At 36.8% G+C, this 20,895-nt stretch overlaps 3 protein-coding genes across 3 annotated transcripts; all 3 read left to right on the forward strand.

Moving 5' to 3' along the window:
- Positions 1-345: 345 nt before the first annotated feature.
- Positions 346-17,515, forward strand: LOC124354055 (probable methyltransferase-like protein 23). Its single transcript, XM_046804229.1, has 2 exons — positions 346-504; positions 16,702-17,515. Exons 1-2 carry the CDS (start codon positions 400-402, stop codon positions 17,284-17,286), a joined length of 690 nt encoding a protein of 229 aa, XP_046660185.1. The 5' UTR covers positions 346-399; the 3' UTR covers positions 17,287-17,515.
- LOC124354056 (heterogeneous nuclear ribonucleoprotein A/B-like) lies at positions 17,288-17,557 on the forward strand. The gene has a single exon (XM_046804230.1). The coding sequence runs from the start codon at positions 17,288-17,290 to the stop codon at positions 17,555-17,557; it is 270 nt and encodes an 89-aa protein (XP_046660186.1).
- A 58-nt stretch (positions 17,558-17,615) lies between these two features.
- Positions 17,616-18,424, forward strand: LOC124354054 (acyl-CoA-binding domain-containing protein 6). The gene has a single exon (XM_046804228.1). It carries the CDS (start codon positions 17,616-17,618, stop codon positions 18,327-18,329), a length of 714 nt encoding a protein of 237 aa, XP_046660184.1. The 3' UTR covers positions 18,330-18,424.
- Positions 18,425-20,895: the final 2,471 nt, after the last annotated feature.

The raw sequence follows: 20,895 nt of genomic DNA on the forward strand, positions 1-20,895 counted from the left end.
TAAATCTTGTATATATATATATAATATGAGGTGATATTTTATATATATTTACTTTGATGTTACAAAAAAATAATGAACTATGGTTTATATATTAATTTAAACAAACTCTCCAATAACATAAGTTTTTATTTTTGTTTGAAGTAATATATAATTTCCAATAACAAAAGAGCTTCAAGAATGTAATGAACTATGGTTGTTTTCTGTATTTAGTGAAAATTTATAAAATTGATCTATCTGATTTTGAAGCTAGTAATTCAATTTATAGATCAAATTATTAGGCCCATATTATTTGTGTTACAATATTATATGACTAACGCTAAATAAAAAAAGAGTTGTGGTCAACTTGCTAAGTTTTTTATAAGTTGGACACTTGAACGCCTGATTTTCATCCAAATTCCAATGACCGATGGTGTACCAGAACAAGTGAAAACGTTTGTTTTTCATTCAAATCCGAACCGGAACTCTAGTAGTGAATTCGAGTCCTTAGAGGTCTTAATACCAGAGGTAATATTAATATTTAAATTAAATATGTAAATCAAATTTAAGTAGACAAATTCAGCACCTTCAAATTTGCGTAACACCAGTAGCTAACCTCTACGATTCTCGATTCCAGTTTAGCCGGCCATTGTGCCTGGTAACATTGTGGTGTGGTAACTTAAGCCTAGGCTATGTGAGAATAATTCTATGCAATTTTTAAAAAAGCTACTTTTTAACTGTATTTGCAGATACTAATGTATAGTGCCTACTACACCTAAAAGAGTGTTGAAATAATTGTTATTAATATGTAGGCTATAAATAGGCATGCTATAGTTGGGAAGACTAATAAGGTGGTTCCTATACTCCTTATATTATTATTGAACAATTCGATATGTACAAAATAAGAGTTATGATAAATTACTGTAAAAGAAGAAGGAAGAATCTCGTACATTACTATTTTAAAAACAAATTTAACAATACTATTACAAAACAACTAAACCAACTACGGCCTAGACTTAGATATCAAAGAAACGGTATTTATTTACAATACCGTGACCATGAAAAATTGACTTTTTTTCATGGGTTGGGCATTTATAGCCAAGTATTATTATCACAGGTGCATATAAACTGGGGGGAAAGTATATTATTGTATTATATTGATGCCTTTCGGGCATTATTGCGTTAAAAATGGAAAATAACCGACAAAATTTTGTCGAACAACACTTGGAGGGTTAAGGATCAGGGGCATCACGTGATCTGGGATTCGACTTTTGCAAGCTCGAGTTAAATTTTTTTTTCTAAAAGAGCAAGCACTGCGCAGCGGGCAGGCATCGTTGACAGAATTAACGTACTTGTCAGCATCATTTCAGTAAAATTGCCAGAGATACTGTCAAAAACAGAGTTTTCAAAAAATCGTAACTCCTTTGATTTTCGTTGCCGACGAATTTTTTCTTCACTATTGTTTTCAGGAAAAATTGTAGTTTTCAGGGGAAAAAAAATGAACATACCTTTCCATGGTCACGTTATTGTAAATTGATACCAAAGAAACCTTACAATATTTATAACTTGCCCAGCTTGATATCAATGCGTAACTGCTTTTGTGAAATAGAGGAAAGAATTGTTCGTATGTGTTACCAGAAGCCAAACCCACATGTTGATGCCACTTAAATCTCATCACTTGTGAGAAATACCTCACATATTTTCCTCATATTCATCACCATTTTCAAAGTCAGAAAATATTAGTGACTACTTGTTGTTTATTGTTTACATTTAAATTACTTCACTAATAAGTTGAAATCATAAGCTGAGTTTAAATAATAAATTGAATATTGAATTATTCCTTCAGATAAAAACAATCGAAACATTAGATAATAAGAATCGAATAACGAGTGTAGGTTGCTTATTACAGTCTACCCCTATGGTTTACCTCAAGCGGCTATTTAGAATAAGCTTATTAGTTGTATGTAAAATGTTTTAAAATAAATATAGGCTGTAGTATAATATGCGCCTACCATGATAATCAAATGATCAATATACTCATGATTATCGAATCATCAATATTCATGAGTTAGGATATAAGTACTGAAATCAAGTTATGTTATAGGTATTTAAAATTATGGTATAGGTTGGCTGTTTTTATTTCTTAAAACGAAATAATTTTATTATGAATAAGAAAGGTAGTTTTATAAAATGTGACAAACAAAACAGTGTTAACCTTTAGGTTTTTTTTTACTATTTTGTAGGAAGAACATATCTGATACCTTAGGACATGTACATCGTCATTGTGGTTGTGGACATTAGAGATGGGCAGTTTATAACAGTGTCAATGTGAAAAATTTTTGAGCTATGTTTGGTTTAGGTTTATAGGGGTGATTTAAAAATATTAGGTGGTATCTACAGGTCTCAAATTAATGTAAATGTGTATATTCCTGTAAAATGTTAATTTTGTTTTTAGCAATCTAGCTGATAGATACAGGTATATTCACATATTACTTATGTGGAGACATTAACATCAAAACCTTGATAAATAATTTTTAAGTGAAAATCTTAGCACCTATTAAAACAATATAATATAAAATACTTAATAGACTTCCCCACCAAGTCAACCACCACTACTCAGTCAGCAATAGACAATATTATTTCCAATCTCAAACAATCACAGATTCAAGTTGAGTGTGTGAATGCAATGCTGTCATATCATGATGGCCAGTTAGTTACAATACTTGGTTATGTATCTAACTCAGTGCAACAAACATATTATTCATTGAAGTATTCCAGGGTATTTTCTGTCGAATATATGAGAGATTTCAATCTAGCATTAAGTTAAAAAAACATGGACACAAGTTTTGTAAAGCTCCAGATCATTTAAAATATGACACCTTCATCCATATCTTTTGATATTACTTCAATACTCATTTTCCAATTAATTGTAAAAGTCAAAAATTACTTTGATAAAATACCTTGGATAACGAAGATCTAAAACTAGAAAAAAGAAACTAATTACTGAAAGCAATGCTGCCTGAAGAACAAAATCCCAAAGAGACATTTACAATGTAACACTTAAATAAAATACTTTTTAAAATAAAATTATTCAAGAAAAACTATATTACTATAGTAGTAAAATTTAAAGATCTAAAAATTGTCAGACACTTGGAAAATCATAACTATGTAACAGTTCTTTCTAAACCAAATACAAAAAGGATATACATCAGGGACAATAATAACATAGTACCAGATCGTAGTAAAGTTAGTGAAATTTTTAATAATATTATGTTACTGCAATTAAGGACAAAGCAAAATTTAACATATCTCAACAAATTTTAGTTTGAACGCTTTTCAAGATTTTTCGGATATTAATTTTCAATGCAAACTAATTGATAGAGATGATATTATTAAAATCATCAGCAGTCTGAAAAGTAGTTATAGCACTGGATATGATGGCATATCAGTGCCAGTATTAAAATATGCAATAGAATTTCTAGCTGACCCACTGCTTCATATAGTTAATTCATATTTCCTCTCTGTACTATTCTCTGAAAAATTAAAAATTACAAAAATAAAACCTCTTATTTAGAAAAGGTGATCAGTTCGATGGAGCAAATTATCGGCCACTTGCATTGCTCCCAGTTATATCCAAAGTATTTGAGTGTGTAATGTCTAACCAGCTGGTTGACTATTTTTTTTTTTTTTTTTTCCTTTGGGATATTTGGGGTGGATTCATAGATCCTCACACGTCAACCTGAGCTTATATTGTGTGCCCCTTTGATGTTTAGAGGGGTAAGCCTATCTTCGTGCCCTTAATTAGGCTAAGAAGCTTTTCCCCCGATACTAGCATCTGGTTCGTCGCCTGGTTGTTTATCACCGAAAAGAGCCCTTCTCCTTGCTCCCAGTCTCTCACAGTCCAGTATTATGTGTTTTGCAGTCTCTTCAGACTTATTGCAGAGTCTACACTCCGAGTCCTCATTTCGTAAACCTAGAGTGTTTAGGTGTTTCCTGAAGTGGCTGTGTCCAGTGATCAAGGCAATCACTTGCTTAACCCGATCCCTGCCCAGCCCCCATCAGCCATCTGGTGAATCCGGAGCTAGAATCGGCAAGCAGTCTTTTGCCGAGTGCTTGTCCTTGGTGACTCTGCCACCGCAAGCGGGTGTGTCTTCCTGGACCATTTGTTTATACTTTGGTAAGCGGCTGACTTGCTTATACCACAACTCGGTTCTGGACCGGTGTATGGCATTGCTTGCTCCGCTTTTGGCAAGCCTGTCGGCGCATTCGTTGCCACCTATGCCTGTGTGGCCCGGTACCCAACCAAGACACACACAGTTGCGTGATCCAAAGCTTGCAGAGAGTGTTAAAGCACTCCCACACAAGCCTGGATGAAATGCTGTTGGAGTCAAGAGCTTTAAGAGCTGCCTGACTGTCTGACATTATACAGATGTTCATTCCCTGGTATCTCCTGGTGAGGCTTAGGTTGGCACAGGCTAGGATACCATAGATTTCGCTTGAAATATGGAGCAGTTCCGACCCAAACTGCCGCTAAGGGCAGTTCTAGGGGATTGACTAAACACTCCATATCCAAGTTTCTACCCTTAATAAGCGAGCCATCCGTTGTACCAGACAAAGCTCTTTCTTATTGTTGGATGTTATCTTGCGATTTCCACTCATCTCTGGAGTAGAAGTCAACAGAGAATGGCTTATTGAATACGAACTCCGTTCTCATTGTGTCGGAGACCATTTCGAGAATAGCGCTTGGGTTTACAGCTTCAGTGATGGCGCCAATGGCTCGCGTTAGACGCGCCATTCCTCCACAAGCCAGCAACCATCAGCCGATAAGCTGACTTACGCGCTTCAGCTTTTATATGGACATCAAGAGGTAGAAGGTCCTAAAGCCACCTCGAGGGTCGCTGAGGGACTGCTCCTGAATGCTCCGGTTACAAAGATTGTGCCAAGCCTTTGTAAGCTTTCAAGCTTGGCTTTGGCAGTTACCTGATTTCACCTTTGTCCACCAGACTAATGAACCATAAGTGATTTGAGGCCTTACAACTGCTTTGTAAAGCCATAGTGCTATATGGGGTTTTACGCCCCATGAGATTCCTGCAAGTCTCCTGGACGTCATGAGCGCCACTTTGCTTTGTGCAGGATATTATTAAGATGATCATTCCACGTAAGCTTATGGTCTAGAGTCAGTCCTAAATATTTGACTGTCTTTGACCACTCCAGCTGAGTGGATGCGAGTTTCAGCCTAGAAAAGAGACTCTAGGTTCTTTTTTCTAGTGAATGGTACAACTACTGTCTTAGAGGGATTTACTTTCAGTCCCTCTCCCTGGACACCAGTTGTGTACATGTTGAAGGTTGGTATTCATGATATCAACAACAACATTTGTATATTTTCCCTGTACCATAAGGACTATGTGTCGTCTGCATATCCTTGGACATAGATTCCGTTGTTAGTAAGGTCCTCAAGTAGACCATCTACTACTAGATTCCACAGTAGAGGTGACAGGATGCCTCCTTGAGGACATCCCCTTGTGGGTGCGATCACAAGCGATACTTCATTGAGATCGGCCCTGATCCGTCTGGAGCACAGCATGGCCCTAATCCACCGCACAGAGCTGGCTCGAGGCCACGTCGCTGTGCTCCACTTACCATTGCAGTGAATTTTGGCATTGTCGAAAAGCTCCTTCAATGTCTATGAAGGTGCACAATGCCAATTCCTTGGCGGACAGGCTATCCTCAATCCTACTGACTAGTTGGTGCAGTGCTGATTCACAGGATTTGCCTTGCTGGTATGCATGTTGGTTGCGATGAAGGGGGAGTGTCCTGAGAGAACTCCCTTTCTCAGGTGCCTCTCCACCAGTCTTTCTAATGTTTTCAGTAGAAACGAAGAAACTGATGGGACGAAAAGATTTAGGGACAGAGTAGTCCGCTCTCCCTTTTTTTAGGGATGAAGACCACCCTGTTGAGACGCCAGACTTGTGGTATGTACCCATAGGCTAGGCTCGCCCTGAATAGTTCACATAGAAGGGTAAGGAGATTCTCAGGCCCTTGTTGAAGGAAGATTCCATCCCCTCCTGCAGATTTGAAAGGGGCAAATTTAGAAATTGCCCATTTGGCTTTAGAGAGAGTGACAATCCTTCTGGCAATGGCCCAGCTACCACGACAAGCTCTTAGCCGTGAGCCTGCCCTCGTGGTTACCCAGACGTTCCAGTGTCGTCATTCTCAAAGATACAATCAGGGAAGTGAGTCTCAAGGAGAAGTTTGAGGCTATCACTAGACCCGGAAGTGTGTTGACCTCCCTAGGACCTAAAGATCCCAAGTGACCGGTTGGACTTGAGGCTAGTAAGCGTTGCAGTCTAGCTGCCGCGCTTAACTCATTTACCTTCTGTGTAAACTGCCTCCAGGAACTTTGTTTTGCTTTTTTAATTGCTAGGCTGTATTCTGTTAGAGCTCTATGATAGGACTCCCAGATAACGGCTCCTTTTGCATTGATTGTACAGCTTCCTGACATTAGCCCTTTTGCGAGCGAGGTCCGCAGTCCACCACTTAGTATTGGTTCGACTCTTCCCCGTCGCAATGGGCAATTGTCGTGAAAGCTATTGATTATTATAGCATTTCTGCAGGTCAGAAGCTATCTGATCTATGTCTGTGAAGCATCGCACCCTTCCGCCTACCGATCCCAACTGTGACTGAAGGTCAGACTTATATCCCAACCAGTCAGGTCCTCCTGGATTGCGATAGAGGACCTCTGCCGCCTCATCTTGCAAGTTAAAGCGGATATACCTGTGATCCGATAATGAGGCCTCTTCGCTTACGTGCCACTTATCAAACCATTCCAAGTATACCTTGTGTGCAGATTGTTATGTCAATAACTTCTTGTCTAATTCGTGTTGCGAACGTAGGGCGGTTTACCTTTATTACATATAAATAGGTCTCCCTACTTAGAAGAAATTGTTAAAAGTGCCTCACCTCTGGGGTTAGTGTTGGTGCTGCCCATCCAGTCAGAGTGATGGGCGTTGGCGTCATAACCTAGAAGAAGTTGTTGACGTCTGGCTTGTGCTTCTTCCACCAGGAGCTCTAGGTCTCTTGATGGAGGGAGTTCCCTGGCATCATATGGCAAGTATACGGAGCCTACAATTGTGCTCTGCACTATGCCTCCATTCTTCCAGGGTCAAGTGTGCCCACAGTGAGATCTCTGGAGCAGAATTCGTTGAGGGTTAGAAAATCCAAGCCTCTCTTCAACAGGATGCAGGTTCTGATATTCCTTAGAGAGGTACAGTAAATTAACTTACCTTTGGTTTCATTTAGGCCCGCCACTCTCCCTTGGTGAAGCCATGGTTCTTGAATCAATGCCAGATCAAATCCCTCCTGGAGGAAGAACTGGCAGAAGGCTGCCGAGGCAAGCCCCTACTGTGCTGGAGGTTGATTTGTAGAACTCGTGGCATTGTCCTTGACTGTCGAGGAGACAATTGAGACCTGCCCAGAGTCCTAAGTTGGCTCTACAGTTGGAAGCCTTCACAGCCTTGTAGCAGACCTCGTCCAGGAAGCAGACGAATCCGTAACCTTTTCGGGTCTGGCTTGGATGGAAGGATTTTCCACTCGTTTACATTCAGGTTGGGGTTCTGCTTATTGAACATCTCAAGTACCTTTTCAGGTGTCTTCTTCAGAAGCTTCGGGTGAGCTCTGAAAAACACCCTAGTGGACCTCACAAGATGTCCTTACGCAGACCCACTCTCAGAGAGATGTCATCTCCCAGAGGTTTTATTCTTTGAATAACTTCTTCCAGCCAACGTTTTGGTGTGCTCGTTGATGCAGGAAGCAATTAAAACACCTTTCTCTAGGTAGGGTGCCCGCAAAAACGATGGGAACGGAAACCATCCTCCAGGGGTTGGATTTCTTTCTTCCATAATTGCGTCCTCGATGGCTTCTCCTTGCTCTGCACTAAGCTTCGCTTCCGGGTAGCCTTCGAGGGCTATGGCCATTTTGATCGCTGCGACCTCTCTGTAGGTAGCCTTGGGTGTGCTACCAGAGGCCTCGGGATCGTGGGCTTCGGGGCTTTTGGGTTTCCCTCCTAGCCTTCTTTGCGGGTCCCTCAGCGGAGGGCGGGGTGACCAAGGTGCCTCTGGGGCGTTTGGCCGACCCCACCCCCGCCTTGGTACCCGCAGTTGGGCCCGGAGTTGAGACCTCCTGCCGTTCTGGATTCTTTTTCTTCTTCTTTTTCCCCTCCTCCACTTGGAAGGGTCAAAAGCTTCACCCTTTTCAAGAAGTTTAGCCTTTAGTGCTTCTCTTCTTTGAGCAGTGGTGAGATTGGGCCTCTTCATTCTGAGGTTGCCGAGTTGCTCTGTGGCATCATCCAGCGTACCTGTAGACATGGGAGTGCTTGGGCTGTTGAGGAGCTGATCTTCTATATCTTGAAGGGATTTTGCTTCCTCAGCGCTTGTACTGCCTTCTCAGATAAAGCCTTGCCATGTATGGGAGCTTCAGTGTGCAATGGAACCTCCTGTGTGTTCCTAAGGCACTTTGTTGAGGGGAGAAGGTAGGGATGTTGGCCATAACAACCTCTTGAGTTTGTGTTGCCAGGTGGTGGTATGTGCGAGGTAGCTTCAGGAGCTACCTCAGCAGGAAGAGGTAGGTTAGAAAAACAGCTTCAGGAACTGTTTCAAGGGTTGGTTGGTTTTGATTTTTGTTTTTGTTTCTTTTCATGTTGTTCCCACGAGAAGCTAGGGAATGGAAGGTTCAACCCAGACAGAGTCCCGCATGCCTGGGTAAGCAAAAGTTTAAAAGCAAATTGGAGGGTCGCCGGTGTCCAGAGTCCGCATAGTAAAGACTGGTTTGCCACCAGCCATTCAGCCCTGGCCTACGCTGTTCCACCGTGGCTTGGCCCCTAGTGGGAGAAATGAAAGGGAAACTAGATCGAAGAGTTTGAGGAACTTTACCTCAGATAGAAGAGAGTGAAGAAGAGAGATAGGCTGACACATAGAAAAGTGTGCCAGCCATAGGCCTCCAGAACAAGAAGAGAAGGGATCTGGAGCATTAGCTAGGGTACCTCGGGGTCGCCACTACCCGTACGGCCTCGAAAGTAAGACCGCCCCCTGAGGGAGGTTGACTATTTAGAAAGAAACAATTTATTTAAAAGCATACAACATGGGTTTAGAAAAAGTAAATCTGTAGTTACAGCTACCAGTGCTGATTTCATTGAGTTGGTGATTAATTCTATGGATAGAGGGGATAAGGTAATAGGAGTATTTACAGACCTCCAAAAACATTTGACAGTGTTAGTCGTACTAAGTTGTCACAGTTTGGTATTCATGGCAAGGAATACATCGGACAAAAGTCATATACAGGGTGTGTGGCTCTTGGTGTGACAAAATTTTTTGGGTTATAATGCAATGTAAATGTGATACAATGGCAGTTATAAAAAAGTCTAACTCCAAAAATTAGGTCTGAAATGAATTATTTTCGTGCAAAAACTGCTTTACTTTTTTTAAATCTTCAATTCCCTGTTTTATGAGGCAGTTTGATAAAACATAAAAATTAAGTATAGTTGTTATTAAATTGTTTTAATCTTTTTGTAGCTTACATGTTTTTTAATATTCAAACCAATAAAAGTAGGTAACCGAATACTTAACTATGATCATATGGCATACCATTTTAAAGCCTATTAAGGGGCAAAGTTTTTAATATCACTTGAAACATTCTTGTGTACAGTGTGTGGTAAAAAGATGGGGTTCAATTATATTTCAGTTTTTCTGAAACTTAGCAACTTTACCATTTAAATCGACCTGAAGCTTAATTTCCTTTTCTTACCGTTTGAACCAATAACTTTTTCAAATCAAAAATTTAACGGAGAATCTAAAAATTGGTTTTTTAGAAAAACTGAAAATAATTCATTTCAGACCTAATTTTTGGAGTTAGACTTTTTTATAACCGCCATTGTATCACATTTACATTGCATTATAACCCAAAAAATTTTGTCACACCAAGAGCCACTCACCCTGTATACAAAACAAGACATCATTTTGTGGAAGTACATAATCTAAAAAACAAGAATAATTTAACTATAGATGAGCCGCTTTGAAAGCGACCTATTAAGTGAACAGTACGGGGGGAGAGAGAGAAAAAGCGCTGACTCACTTCCCCGTCCACATTCCTTACCAACCAATCCTCAGTCGCGACTTTACCACTCATAGGGTGTGTGTTACATAACAGTTTTTTTACAAACCTAGTAATAATAACAACAGCTATTAACAATAAACACTTGTTTAAATACTTAATTATACTAACATATTAAATAGATTCAATGCTCTATTCTTAACATAAATAATAATATTTGTTATTACGTAATAACAAAACACATAGTGTGATGCTCTAAAACAGGGGTGCCCAACCTTTTTTACCCAAGGGCCACATTGTAAAGCCTTTATGGCCAGGCGGGCCAACATCCCAGGGGATTTGGAACCCCAAACAAAACGTATTGGCCGGGGTTTGTTCCAGAAATCTTGTGCAAAATATGAGTTTTAAGGTTATTTGGCCCTTGTTTCCTGATTATTGTAATTTCTTATTATTTATTAGTTGTTAGGTAAAGGTTTATAATATATTATGTTTTTAGGTTATTTTATTAGAAATAAATATAAACCCAGACTTTTGGATGTTTGCTCTAATTCTGAGGGAACAATAAAAAAGTCACCAATAAATTGAATACATTGATTTTAATTAATCCTACTAGGATACTAGGACATACAAATTACGTGGCGAGTGGTGACCTTGAGTTGGGTAGGGGCTACGATGCCGCACCGCGCGCTGTGCCGTGCTTTACGCGCGCTATATTCGCCAGCTGGGAGCCACCACCGTAGTCAGTGAAATCTGTCTGCAACTACTTTACTTCTTTCAACACTCATACTCCACCAAATGAATACGGCTCATTCTACGTGAAATCGGCTGGACTGCTTGGTTCTCAAAATTTGTATTTATTTAATATTTCAAATGCTTGTAAACAAATTTGGTTGTTTTGGCAACAAGGCGGGCCACATAAAACTGACTCGAGGGCCGGATTCGGCCCGCGGGCCGTAGGTTGGGCAGCCCTGCTCTAAAACACCAAGACAGGGAAGCAGAGCACCAGCAAGGAATAGATCAATCAGTGAAAGAGGGCATGGCGGTAGGCTTGGTCAAGCTTCTGCTCCTCCCCCCCCCTATGTGCAAGAATCCTTCGTGCAGGTCGTATTCAATGCGGCTCATCTGTAGTAAATATAATTTTACTTTAAAACAAACTTCTTATGGGGTTCCTCAAGGATCCATTTTGGGGCCACTTCTATTCCTCTGCTACCTAAAAGGAATTCCAGAGCTAGATAAATTATGCTTAAATGCTGATGATGCCACTCTAAGAATTAGTGCATTATCTAAAGAGGAAATAGAGATGTTTGCTTTTCTCAGCCTATAAAAAAGAAATCAGATTTAAAAGAAAAAAATTTAAATTTGAAATCCAACAAAAATAAGCTATATGGAATTTTGTACTTACCAATGCTGAAATAAAATTAATCCTCATATACGAGGCATGTTTTTCAAGTAAGTACCGTTTTTAAATTAAGCCGCTGCAGTTGCCGTTTAGCGCATGCACTTAGTGTAGCTACATTAGTGATGGGAGAATCGAATACAGTGAATTCGAACTCACCCCTGTATTCGAATACTTGTACTCAGCTGAGCGTTTCTAACAGACAGGTCTAGACCTGTCTTACTTCTTTCCCACAATCTATTTTTCCTTGGTTATTTCACTTGTTTGTCACGAATTCACCCCTGTATTCGAATACTTTTGCTTTTTGTGCCTTTAGCTTTTTGTGCCTCATATAAACAAGTCATACCCATGATATACGAACTTCAGAAGAAATATTTTTGTTTACCTACTTCAATTCCGTCTGAAAGACTAGTTTCCACACCAGGTCTTGTCACTAATGACCGTAGAAATAGACTGAAGCCAGAAAACCTCAATAATGTATTGTTTTTACACAACAATATTAAATAAACATTCATATTTGTCTTTATTGCTTACAACTGTAATTTAAAAATTAATTATTTAATTTAATAATTATACAATTATACATTTTTTCAAGTATTAAAATTTGTAATTATTTTTTCAAATTATTAATCTTTCCTAAATTATTCTTTTCAAAGTCTCCATATATGTATTTTCTTTTAAACCTCATATGAATACGAATACAGCTCTTGAATATTTTATTTCAATACTATTTGTCACAGAATAAACGATAACGTATTAGTGTCAGTAACAGGGTTATTCAGTAGTAACCTATTACCTGGATAGTGTTAGTAGCAACTCTCTGTTATTTAATTAACAGCTGGGCTGAATGATTTGACGTTCTTATAACATCTTTCTAGTATTGGTTACTCAGAAACCTGTAACAGGCTAGGTGATTTCGTTCAACTACTAAGGCTAGGAATGGAAATAATATGCTATTAAATGTTATTGCGCAATATATGTAGGATTAGATTAGGATATCACACATATGTTACTAGTAGTACCAAATTAAGATAACCTGAAAGCGTTCAGTGATTTGAGCTTGAATTTGGGTATTATCTAAAGGGATGTTTTTCTGTTTTAGCCAGAAGTATAAGGTGACGCCACCGAAGCCAGCACTGTTGGCCCGGGGTATTTTTGACTGGTACTTTCCCGACCTCAGATGACGTGGCCCAGATCGTCCAACTACTCCGATATCACATCACGTGGCATGATCTGAAGTCGGGGAAGTACCAATCAAAAATCATCAGTGCCACTCCGTAGATAGTACCTAAATTCAAGCTCAGATCACGTGAACACTTGTAAATGTCACCTTTATTTTTTAAATATTTATAATACATACATATAGCCTAGTAGCAAATAGTAGACAGGGACTGAGTAGACTCCTCAACCAGTTCAGTTATAGCATGATGCTAATACCAAAACATGTTATCATGATAACAGGTTACTAGATCGTAATATCTGATAACGTTATTTTGGTAATAGGTTATTGACAAACAGCAATATGGAACAATAATGTCCAACCAAATTACGTTGCATGACAATAATTATTAATCAATGTCAATATGTCTTTAGTCATAATTATTAACAATCGTGTTTGAAATTAAAATAATGAACGTAATTTAATAAACTGATAAATAGTAAAGAAACCATAATGATCAAACACATCAATTAGATCAGGAAATGGGGAAAAGCTCATAAATAATAATGATATGATAAAGTCAAAACAAAACAAAACACATTTAGAACAGAAATAAGGAAGTTTGCTGAACTAGGCCAATTGGTATGTTTTCATCGATATTAGGCTATGCTTTTCAACCAGATGGTTCTTGGCCAATAGCACAGCACGGGTTTCTACTATGATATTTACTTGGGATTAAATATGTGATGACAAAATATATAATCTTCTCCAACATAAAATTTGTTTTGGTGTTCAGCAATGTAGCTTCCCCTACAAATTCTTTAACAAATTGCATGACATAACCTCCTCACATGGAGACATCATTTTAAATCGCACAAAGTGCTTAATATTAGCACAGATACTGTCAAGAACGGCTCATTCCTTATAAAATCAACACTTAAAAAAATATATTTACTTGATCACCTCAGAAGTTTAAGTTTGTTATGAAGGTAGTCCTCATATAGATTATGAAATTGCCAATATTTCCCAGATTAATGGTTTCAATGTTATGGCTCTGTAAAGTTACTCATAATCCATAAAAAACGGCAATTTGAAAACACCAAACAAGCTAGAGATGGGAATGGTGTCATTTTACTCAGTTTTAAATGCTCTTTTAATGTACAGAACAACATACTTTGTCATTAAGTTTTTTGGAAAATCAAATACAAATTTTAATTTTTTTTTTAAATTGCATTTTTGAAAATTTTGGAATAACTCCTATAAATAGTTTGCATTTTTGGTAAGTGATTCTCAATGTGGGAGGCTAATGGGTTCATAGTTAAATAATTTAAGAAAGGGTGGTTACAAGTGTTTGTAAAAAGTTGATACTATGTATCCTTACCTTTCTTAATTTCAATAAGATGTTGATTATTATCATAACTATAATTTGAGTACTTAATAGAGGGTTTTCGTTAAGACAGCACTTTAGTTATTTACAAAATAGTTGTCGTTAGTTGAATATTGTTTATATTTCATAATGCACTTTATTTTTGACAATGTAAGGAGACACTAATAAAATAATATCAGAATGTAGGAGACACTCAGGAGACTCTGATCTAGACGATTCTTTAAGTCAATGTCAAAAAAGATTTGTGATACTCATATGGATGTGCTGCATAATGTAAAAATAAGAAAAACTAGTATTACCTGATACCATAAGCAAGATATTTGGTATGGAGGCAAATGACATTTTCTGTTACTGCCCATGGAAGGAAAAACTTTTCTTAAATTATTATTTAACTATGAACCCATTAACCTTCTACTTTGAAATTTTGATAATCCCTTACCAAAAATAAGCTCTATTTATAGAAAATTTTTCTAAATGTTCAAAAGTATACTTTTTTAGATAATCAAAGATTTGAATTTTATTAAAAAAACTTTATGCCAAAGTAAGTTGTGTTGTACGTATAAAGAGCATTTAAAACTGAGTAAAATGACACTAATACTTATTATAGCCGTAACTTTGAAATATTTGACAATTTTCTTCTCTATATGAGGACTACCTTCATACCAAATTCTAGCAGTGTGGAACTGCCCATAGATTCCACCCATAGAAAGAACTAATCCTCTTATACAAATCCTTACCTGGTTCAGGAACTACTCATAAGTTCCTGAACCAGTTTATTTAACAAAACTAAATTAATTTTTATTATTTGAAGACAAAAAGAAAAAAATGCCAAACAAAACTATAGAATCTGCTTAACTGGCATTCTAAAACTATATCTACTCAATTTCATAGGCCAAATTCAGAAGAAAAACAAATCTATGAATGACCGTACCTCAAAGCGTATCTATATCTATAGGGTTTCTCAGAACTCTTGTTAAAGGAGTATAGTCCCAGAAAATAGCCACTACAAATGACGATTACTATTGTAAAAGTAGACTTTGTTCATTGAAAATCTGTATTTGTAGTATTTATCTTCATGTTATTAAATTAATATATATATATATATATATTTTGTATGGGTTAAGTTGATGAGCTAGGTTAGGATTCAGTTAGGAACTAGGTCCGGGTTTGAATGGTATTCTTTCTATGGGTGGAATGTATGGCCAGTTTCACGTCGGCCAAATTCTGAGGTGATCATGATTATACTCCATGTTGATTTGATATGGAATGAACCCCAACATCTTTTCATAGGATGCAACAATGTAGCCTCATATAAAGTTTCTTTCATATCTCTGTAGCAACATATCAAATGCTTTCACTATGAGCTTATTTTTGAACCCTGATGAAAGACCGTTATCATAGTCACTTATTTTTGTATCATTTTTTAAAACATCTGAGAAAAGAAAGTCTTAACAACACAGATATCGTCTCTTTGTCCTTTTTACTGTTAGAACAGATAAAATATGTTCTGTACTCTATATTTCATTCTAATGTCTTTTGGAGATTATACTATTTTCTTTTTCAAATTCCTTCTGTTGAATTCTTTTAATGTTAACTTGTGAAGTCACTTATGAACAAAACACTTTCACAGTCTCCCTTCAAGATCAACTTAATTTTAAGATTTTCATTTTTAATACACTCCATGTCAATTTTGAGTTTGGTTCACATGGAACTAATAATATTTCCATTATTATGTGTATTAAATTTATTTTGCAGACACAACGAGTTAAGCTGATCATCACATAATAGAGTTTTCAAAGTCTGTATACTTAAGTTATTTTAGTTTTAAATTAAATTTTCATGAATTGTTCAATTCACCTACCTTATTCAGACTGAGTTCGTTTAAGCAACAAGCTAAAAAATGTTTGTGTTGTGGTGTCAGACGAATCACTGTAAAGGGCTGCTTCCAACTGAACTTTGAACACAGGTCAACCTGTATTTAAAAGTAAAATCACGGGTAGTGCCAAGTGCCAGTGCCTGAACTTCTTTCTGTTAGCTGTTGGATATATTTATGTTGATGGAATGTGGTTGGTCAGTGCACAGTCACATACACTGACTGAGATTGCAGTTGAGGAATTAGGTCTTCAATCTGCATTGTGTACTGCAGGATCAAAAGAATTTCTTGAGTAAAATTTAACATCTCTTTCAAGAGCAATAACAAAACAGAATGAGCACCTTCACAATGGTGATGGATAGTGGTATTGATACAAGATTCAGTGAGAAAAGAGAGACTCTTATCATCAGGTTTACTGTCACTGAGGAAAACTATTGTAATCCAGTATTGTCAAGGAAATCAGCGTAACCTTTCGATAACCATGCTAAAAACCAAAGATAGTAGCTGCTACAATTATATGCACTTTTCAGTGTTATTGAAATGTTTCTTAAAGCACATATTTCACTATAATCATAAGTATAAACATGTCTGCACAATCATCATAACAGGAAGCAAACAAAAACATGATCAAAAAACTGTTTTATTCTTTTTATGTAACTAACCATTTTTTACAGTCTTAAATTAATTCATCAAATTCATTCATTTCATTTTTATAATTATTTAATTGTTCTTTGTGTGTTAAATAGTGTAATGTAATGTTGATTTTAAAGAATGGATAATTTGCTAATGCCATGTGTAATTTGCAGCAGTTGCAGGCCAGCTACAGTTTCTACACCTGGCCTTCGGCACCCGTACTAGCCTGGTACTTGTGGGAACGCAGGACTGAACTGCTTGGTAAGCACATTGTAGAGCTCGGTGCGGGAACTGCACTTCCTGGTATTGTCGCTGCCAAGTGTGGTGCTTCCGTTACACTAACAGAGAGTGCCACTCTTCCTCGGAGCATTCAGCATCTTCGGCGTTGCTGTGAACTCAATAATCTTCAAAGCAATCAAGTGCGGGTAGTCGGCCTCACCTGGGGTCTCTTCCTCGCCAATACCTTCACGCTTGGACCAATAGATCTCATAATAGGCTCCGATTGCTTCTACGAACCTTCTGTCTTTGAAGACATAATTGTCACTGTTGCCTTTCTCCTCGAAAGCAACCCACAAGCCAGATTCTATTGCGTATACCAAGAACGGAGTGCCGATTGGTCTATAGAGCATCTCTTGCACAAGTGGAGTCTTCGGTGTGAGCAGGTGTCACTGAACAATCTTGGTGCCCAATCGGGAATTGATGTCAACGACTTGATGAAATCACACACTATCCAGTTGCTGGAGATCACACGAGTTTGACATGTCTGCGAAGAACTTTACAAGGCTTTTTATCGGAAATCTTCCCTGGACCGTTGGTCATCAGGAATTGAGGAAGTATTTTAGAGAGTTTGGAAAGATTGCGGCAGCATCAGTTGTGGTTGATAGAAATACAGGAATTTCCAAGGGTTACGGATTCGTGACATTTTTTAACAGTGATTCCTATGAGCGAATAACCAACCAAAAGAGTCATAATATAGACGGGTGGAATCTCATTATCCAACGTTCCACCGGTACTCCTAAAAACTCTTAGATGTATCGGGTGGTTTCATAGTTGTAGTTGAGTAGTTTAACAGTGTTTTTTGTTTAAGATGGCTGAAGCAGACTTAGAAATGGATTTAAAGGAGCGTTTTTCAAGTGCTGCTAAATTCTTGGAGTTGGTTGCGGGGCAGTTGAACTCATCACAGTTGCTAGAATTATACTCATACTACAAACAAGCGACGCAGGGGAGGTGTAACACTGCACGCCCAAGTTGGTTCAACATGACTGCTCGACAGAAATGGGATGCTTGGAATGCCCTAGGTAACATTGGACAAGAAGAGGCAATGAAAAGTTACGTGGCTTTAATATCACAATTGTTCCCCAGCTGGGAAGAGGAGAGTGAAAAAACATCAGCGTCCGGGTGGGTGTCGGTTAGCTGCATGGCGAAAGAAGAACCTGAGCTGGCAGACACTGAGAAGAAACTTAGTGATTGGGTACGAGATGGTGAGAAGACCAAAGTGAAACAATATGCGACGAACAGCAACATTGACCAGTTGGATGGAGACGGTTTGGGACCAATTCATTGGGCTGCGGACCGTGGTAATTTAGGCATGCTTCAGTTTCTTATCTCAGAGCTCAATGCTGATATAGAATTCAGAGACCAGGATGGTCAAACTGCTCTCCATTATGCTGCGTCTTGCGGGCATGCTGATATTGTCAAATATTTAATCGAGCTCGGAGCAAACAAAACCGTGAAGGATGCTGATGGAGCCACTCCTCTTGAAGTTGCCTCTGAACCAGAAATTGTCAGTTTATTGTCATAAATGATGCTTTTGTACATTTCATATTCTTCAGAAACATCTATCAATTAATGTTCATTTAGTGTTTTGTTAATAAATTATTTATAAAGTTCTGAAAAGGATTCTTTTATTTTATAACATTATTTTAGGGTCTTCATAATTTGTAATTTTTTTCCTAATCCAAACTTAAACTTAGTATTGTTCTTATTTCTATCCTTTATGATGAAATATACAAGAGCTATCCAGAAAGTAGACTACATGTTGATATAAACAAAATAGAAGAAAAAAATTGTGTTATACACGTTTGAAAGTGACACTAAAATTTTTCAACATAGTCACCATACAAATTTAGACACTTATCATAGCAGGGAACTAGTTTTGATATTACAGTGTTATAAAATTCTGAGACTTCAACCAGGTAGTCACACTCTCCATAGATAGTGAGCCTTCACTTCATATACTGTAATTTGGTTTTGCAAATCATGTGTTTTATCCAAGTCTCGTTCCTGTAATGATTTTATCGAACAGTTTATTGTGCTTAGCCAACTAATCGTATTACCTGGCAAACTTCACAACTCGCAGGAATTTCAATTGTATCACATATTTTAAACTGTTATTGTAAAGCAAGGATTGACAGTAACCTCTCACAAGCACGGCTGGATAGCCACTGAACGGAGAAACGCTCTTGATATCAAAATGGCCATAATAGTCCCACCAGACTTTTAGATTCAAAACGTTTAAAAGTGTCAAAAAACAAACTAAATATAAAATGTACATACAGGTTCTTTTAGTTGTATGGTGGAAGAGCCTCCTACTATTATAAAAAAAATTGTAATATCATTATGTTTCAATGTATATTTCAATGCTATCACAAAAATATTGAATTGAGCTATATTTGAAATGTTGGTGAAAAACTGAAAAGAAGCAAAATATCTTCATGAGAGATTAGGAAATGGTATTTAATAATAAATATAACATATTATTTTAGAAAAGAGATAAATATTTAATTTTAGATTTATTGTCCTTTCGGACTTGCTATCTTCAAATCATGGTTAATTCTTTCTGAATAAGATTGATCGGATTCCACACAATTTTTATTTTTATTTTCAATAAATCTCTTGTCTATTAAACCATTTTTCTCAATAGATAATGAATAGTAATATGATGGTTCCATACTTGAAGAGATGGAGTTATGTTGAAAGTGGGAATACTAAATCGTGGAGGAATATACATTTAATAGGAAATAGCATGTGCATGGGAAGGGGATTGCTGAAGCAACAATATAGAAAATCAAAATGGGGACAACTGGGATATGTGATCAATTTCATAAATTTACTTGCAAAATATAGTGTTATAATGCTATGACTAAAAGTTTCCAAGTTGAGATTTTTGAAATATAACAATGTGACAGCGTACTCATTTGAATTGTTAAGTAATGATACATTTTATAATAATGTTGGGTTGTATAAAAAAAGTAATTAGGTAGACCAATTTAATGAAAGCGGGGCTTATCAGATAGACACATCTTGTGGCAGTGGGTCAAGGTGATTGAGAGGTGTAATAAGAGGTTGGAAATAATGACCTTGTAACCTTACAGCTGATGATAGCTAGGCATAGCAACTAGAGAGAATTTATAACACTTCAGGATTATGCACAATTTTTTACTTCTATGATATAACACTGATGCCAATGAAACTTTTCAGGAAAACCAAAAAAAGTTAAAATATAAGAATGTAAAGTTTGACATCCTTGTTAAAAGTATAAATCTGAAATGTCTTCCATAGATGATTATTCTGAGATAATGTGAGAGAGTACAACTAAAAATAAATATTTTAGAATGTTGATTTTTATTGTTTTTACGTATGTTTCATGACTTGTAATAGTACATTCATCTGTTGTAAGAATATTTCAAGATAAAATAACAAACTAGAATTTTATAATCTGCTTGATTGAATTAAATTTGAGGACAAATTTCTAGTTAATTAGTTAAAACAAATAAGAAAAATAATCAGAATAAAACAGGTTTGGATCATCGTTAAATAATAATAAATTAATTCTTAATTTTTATAATTATTGTTTTTTTAAATCTTTCAATAACAGATAAATAGTTAAATCTACATAGTAACTCCTCATGTTCTATGGATTAAAATTTACAATCATTTATTTCTCTTGCCCCTAAAGTAGACCTTAAAGAGGTTTTTGCTAAAAGTTATTTACTTTCATTTATTTAGTTTCAAAAATTCAACACTCACTCGATTATAAAACTGCCAAAAGTAAAAACATCTGGGAAAATACATTATGCAGTTTTAAGAAATATTATTCTTGTTTTCTGAACAGTTTTAGTGAGAAACTTTCACATTCGATTTTTTAATGATTTGTAAAATGTGGATTTGAAACCTCTATTTAAATATTAAGTTGTCCATTCCAAATTACGGATTGCCTTTTCCCTTTTGTTGTTTTTATTTCTTCATGTTTATTTTTAACGTTTTTGTTAATTATAAAACAGATTTGAGTGTGTCACAAATTTAGTTTATTTGTTGAAAATCTGTTCTGTGATGTTAAATTAAAAATATTCATCATAGCTTTATAT

Source organism: Homalodisca vitripennis, chromosome 2 (genome assembly GCF_021130785.1).
Source record: "Homalodisca vitripennis isolate AUS2020 chromosome 2, UT_GWSS_2.1, whole genome shotgun sequence".
Taxonomy (NCBI): Eukaryota; Metazoa; Arthropoda; class Insecta; order Hemiptera; family Cicadellidae; genus Homalodisca; species Homalodisca vitripennis.

Coding starts and splice junctions, on each gene's coding strand:
- LOC124354055 (XM_046804229.1), top strand. CDS start 400: ATGACCGATGGTGTACCAGAACAAGTGAAAACGTTTGTTTTTCATTCA. Junction 505..16,701: donor TAGAGGTCTTAATACCAGAG/GTAATATTAATA, acceptor TGTAATTTGCAG/CAGTTGCAGGCCAGCTACAG.
- LOC124354056 (XM_046804230.1), top strand. CDS start 17,288: ATGTCTGCGAAGAACTTTACAAGGCTTTTTATCGGAAATCTTCCCTGG.
- LOC124354054 (XM_046804228.1), top strand. CDS start 17,616: ATGGCTGAAGCAGACTTAGAAATGGATTTAAAGGAGCGTTTTTCAAGT.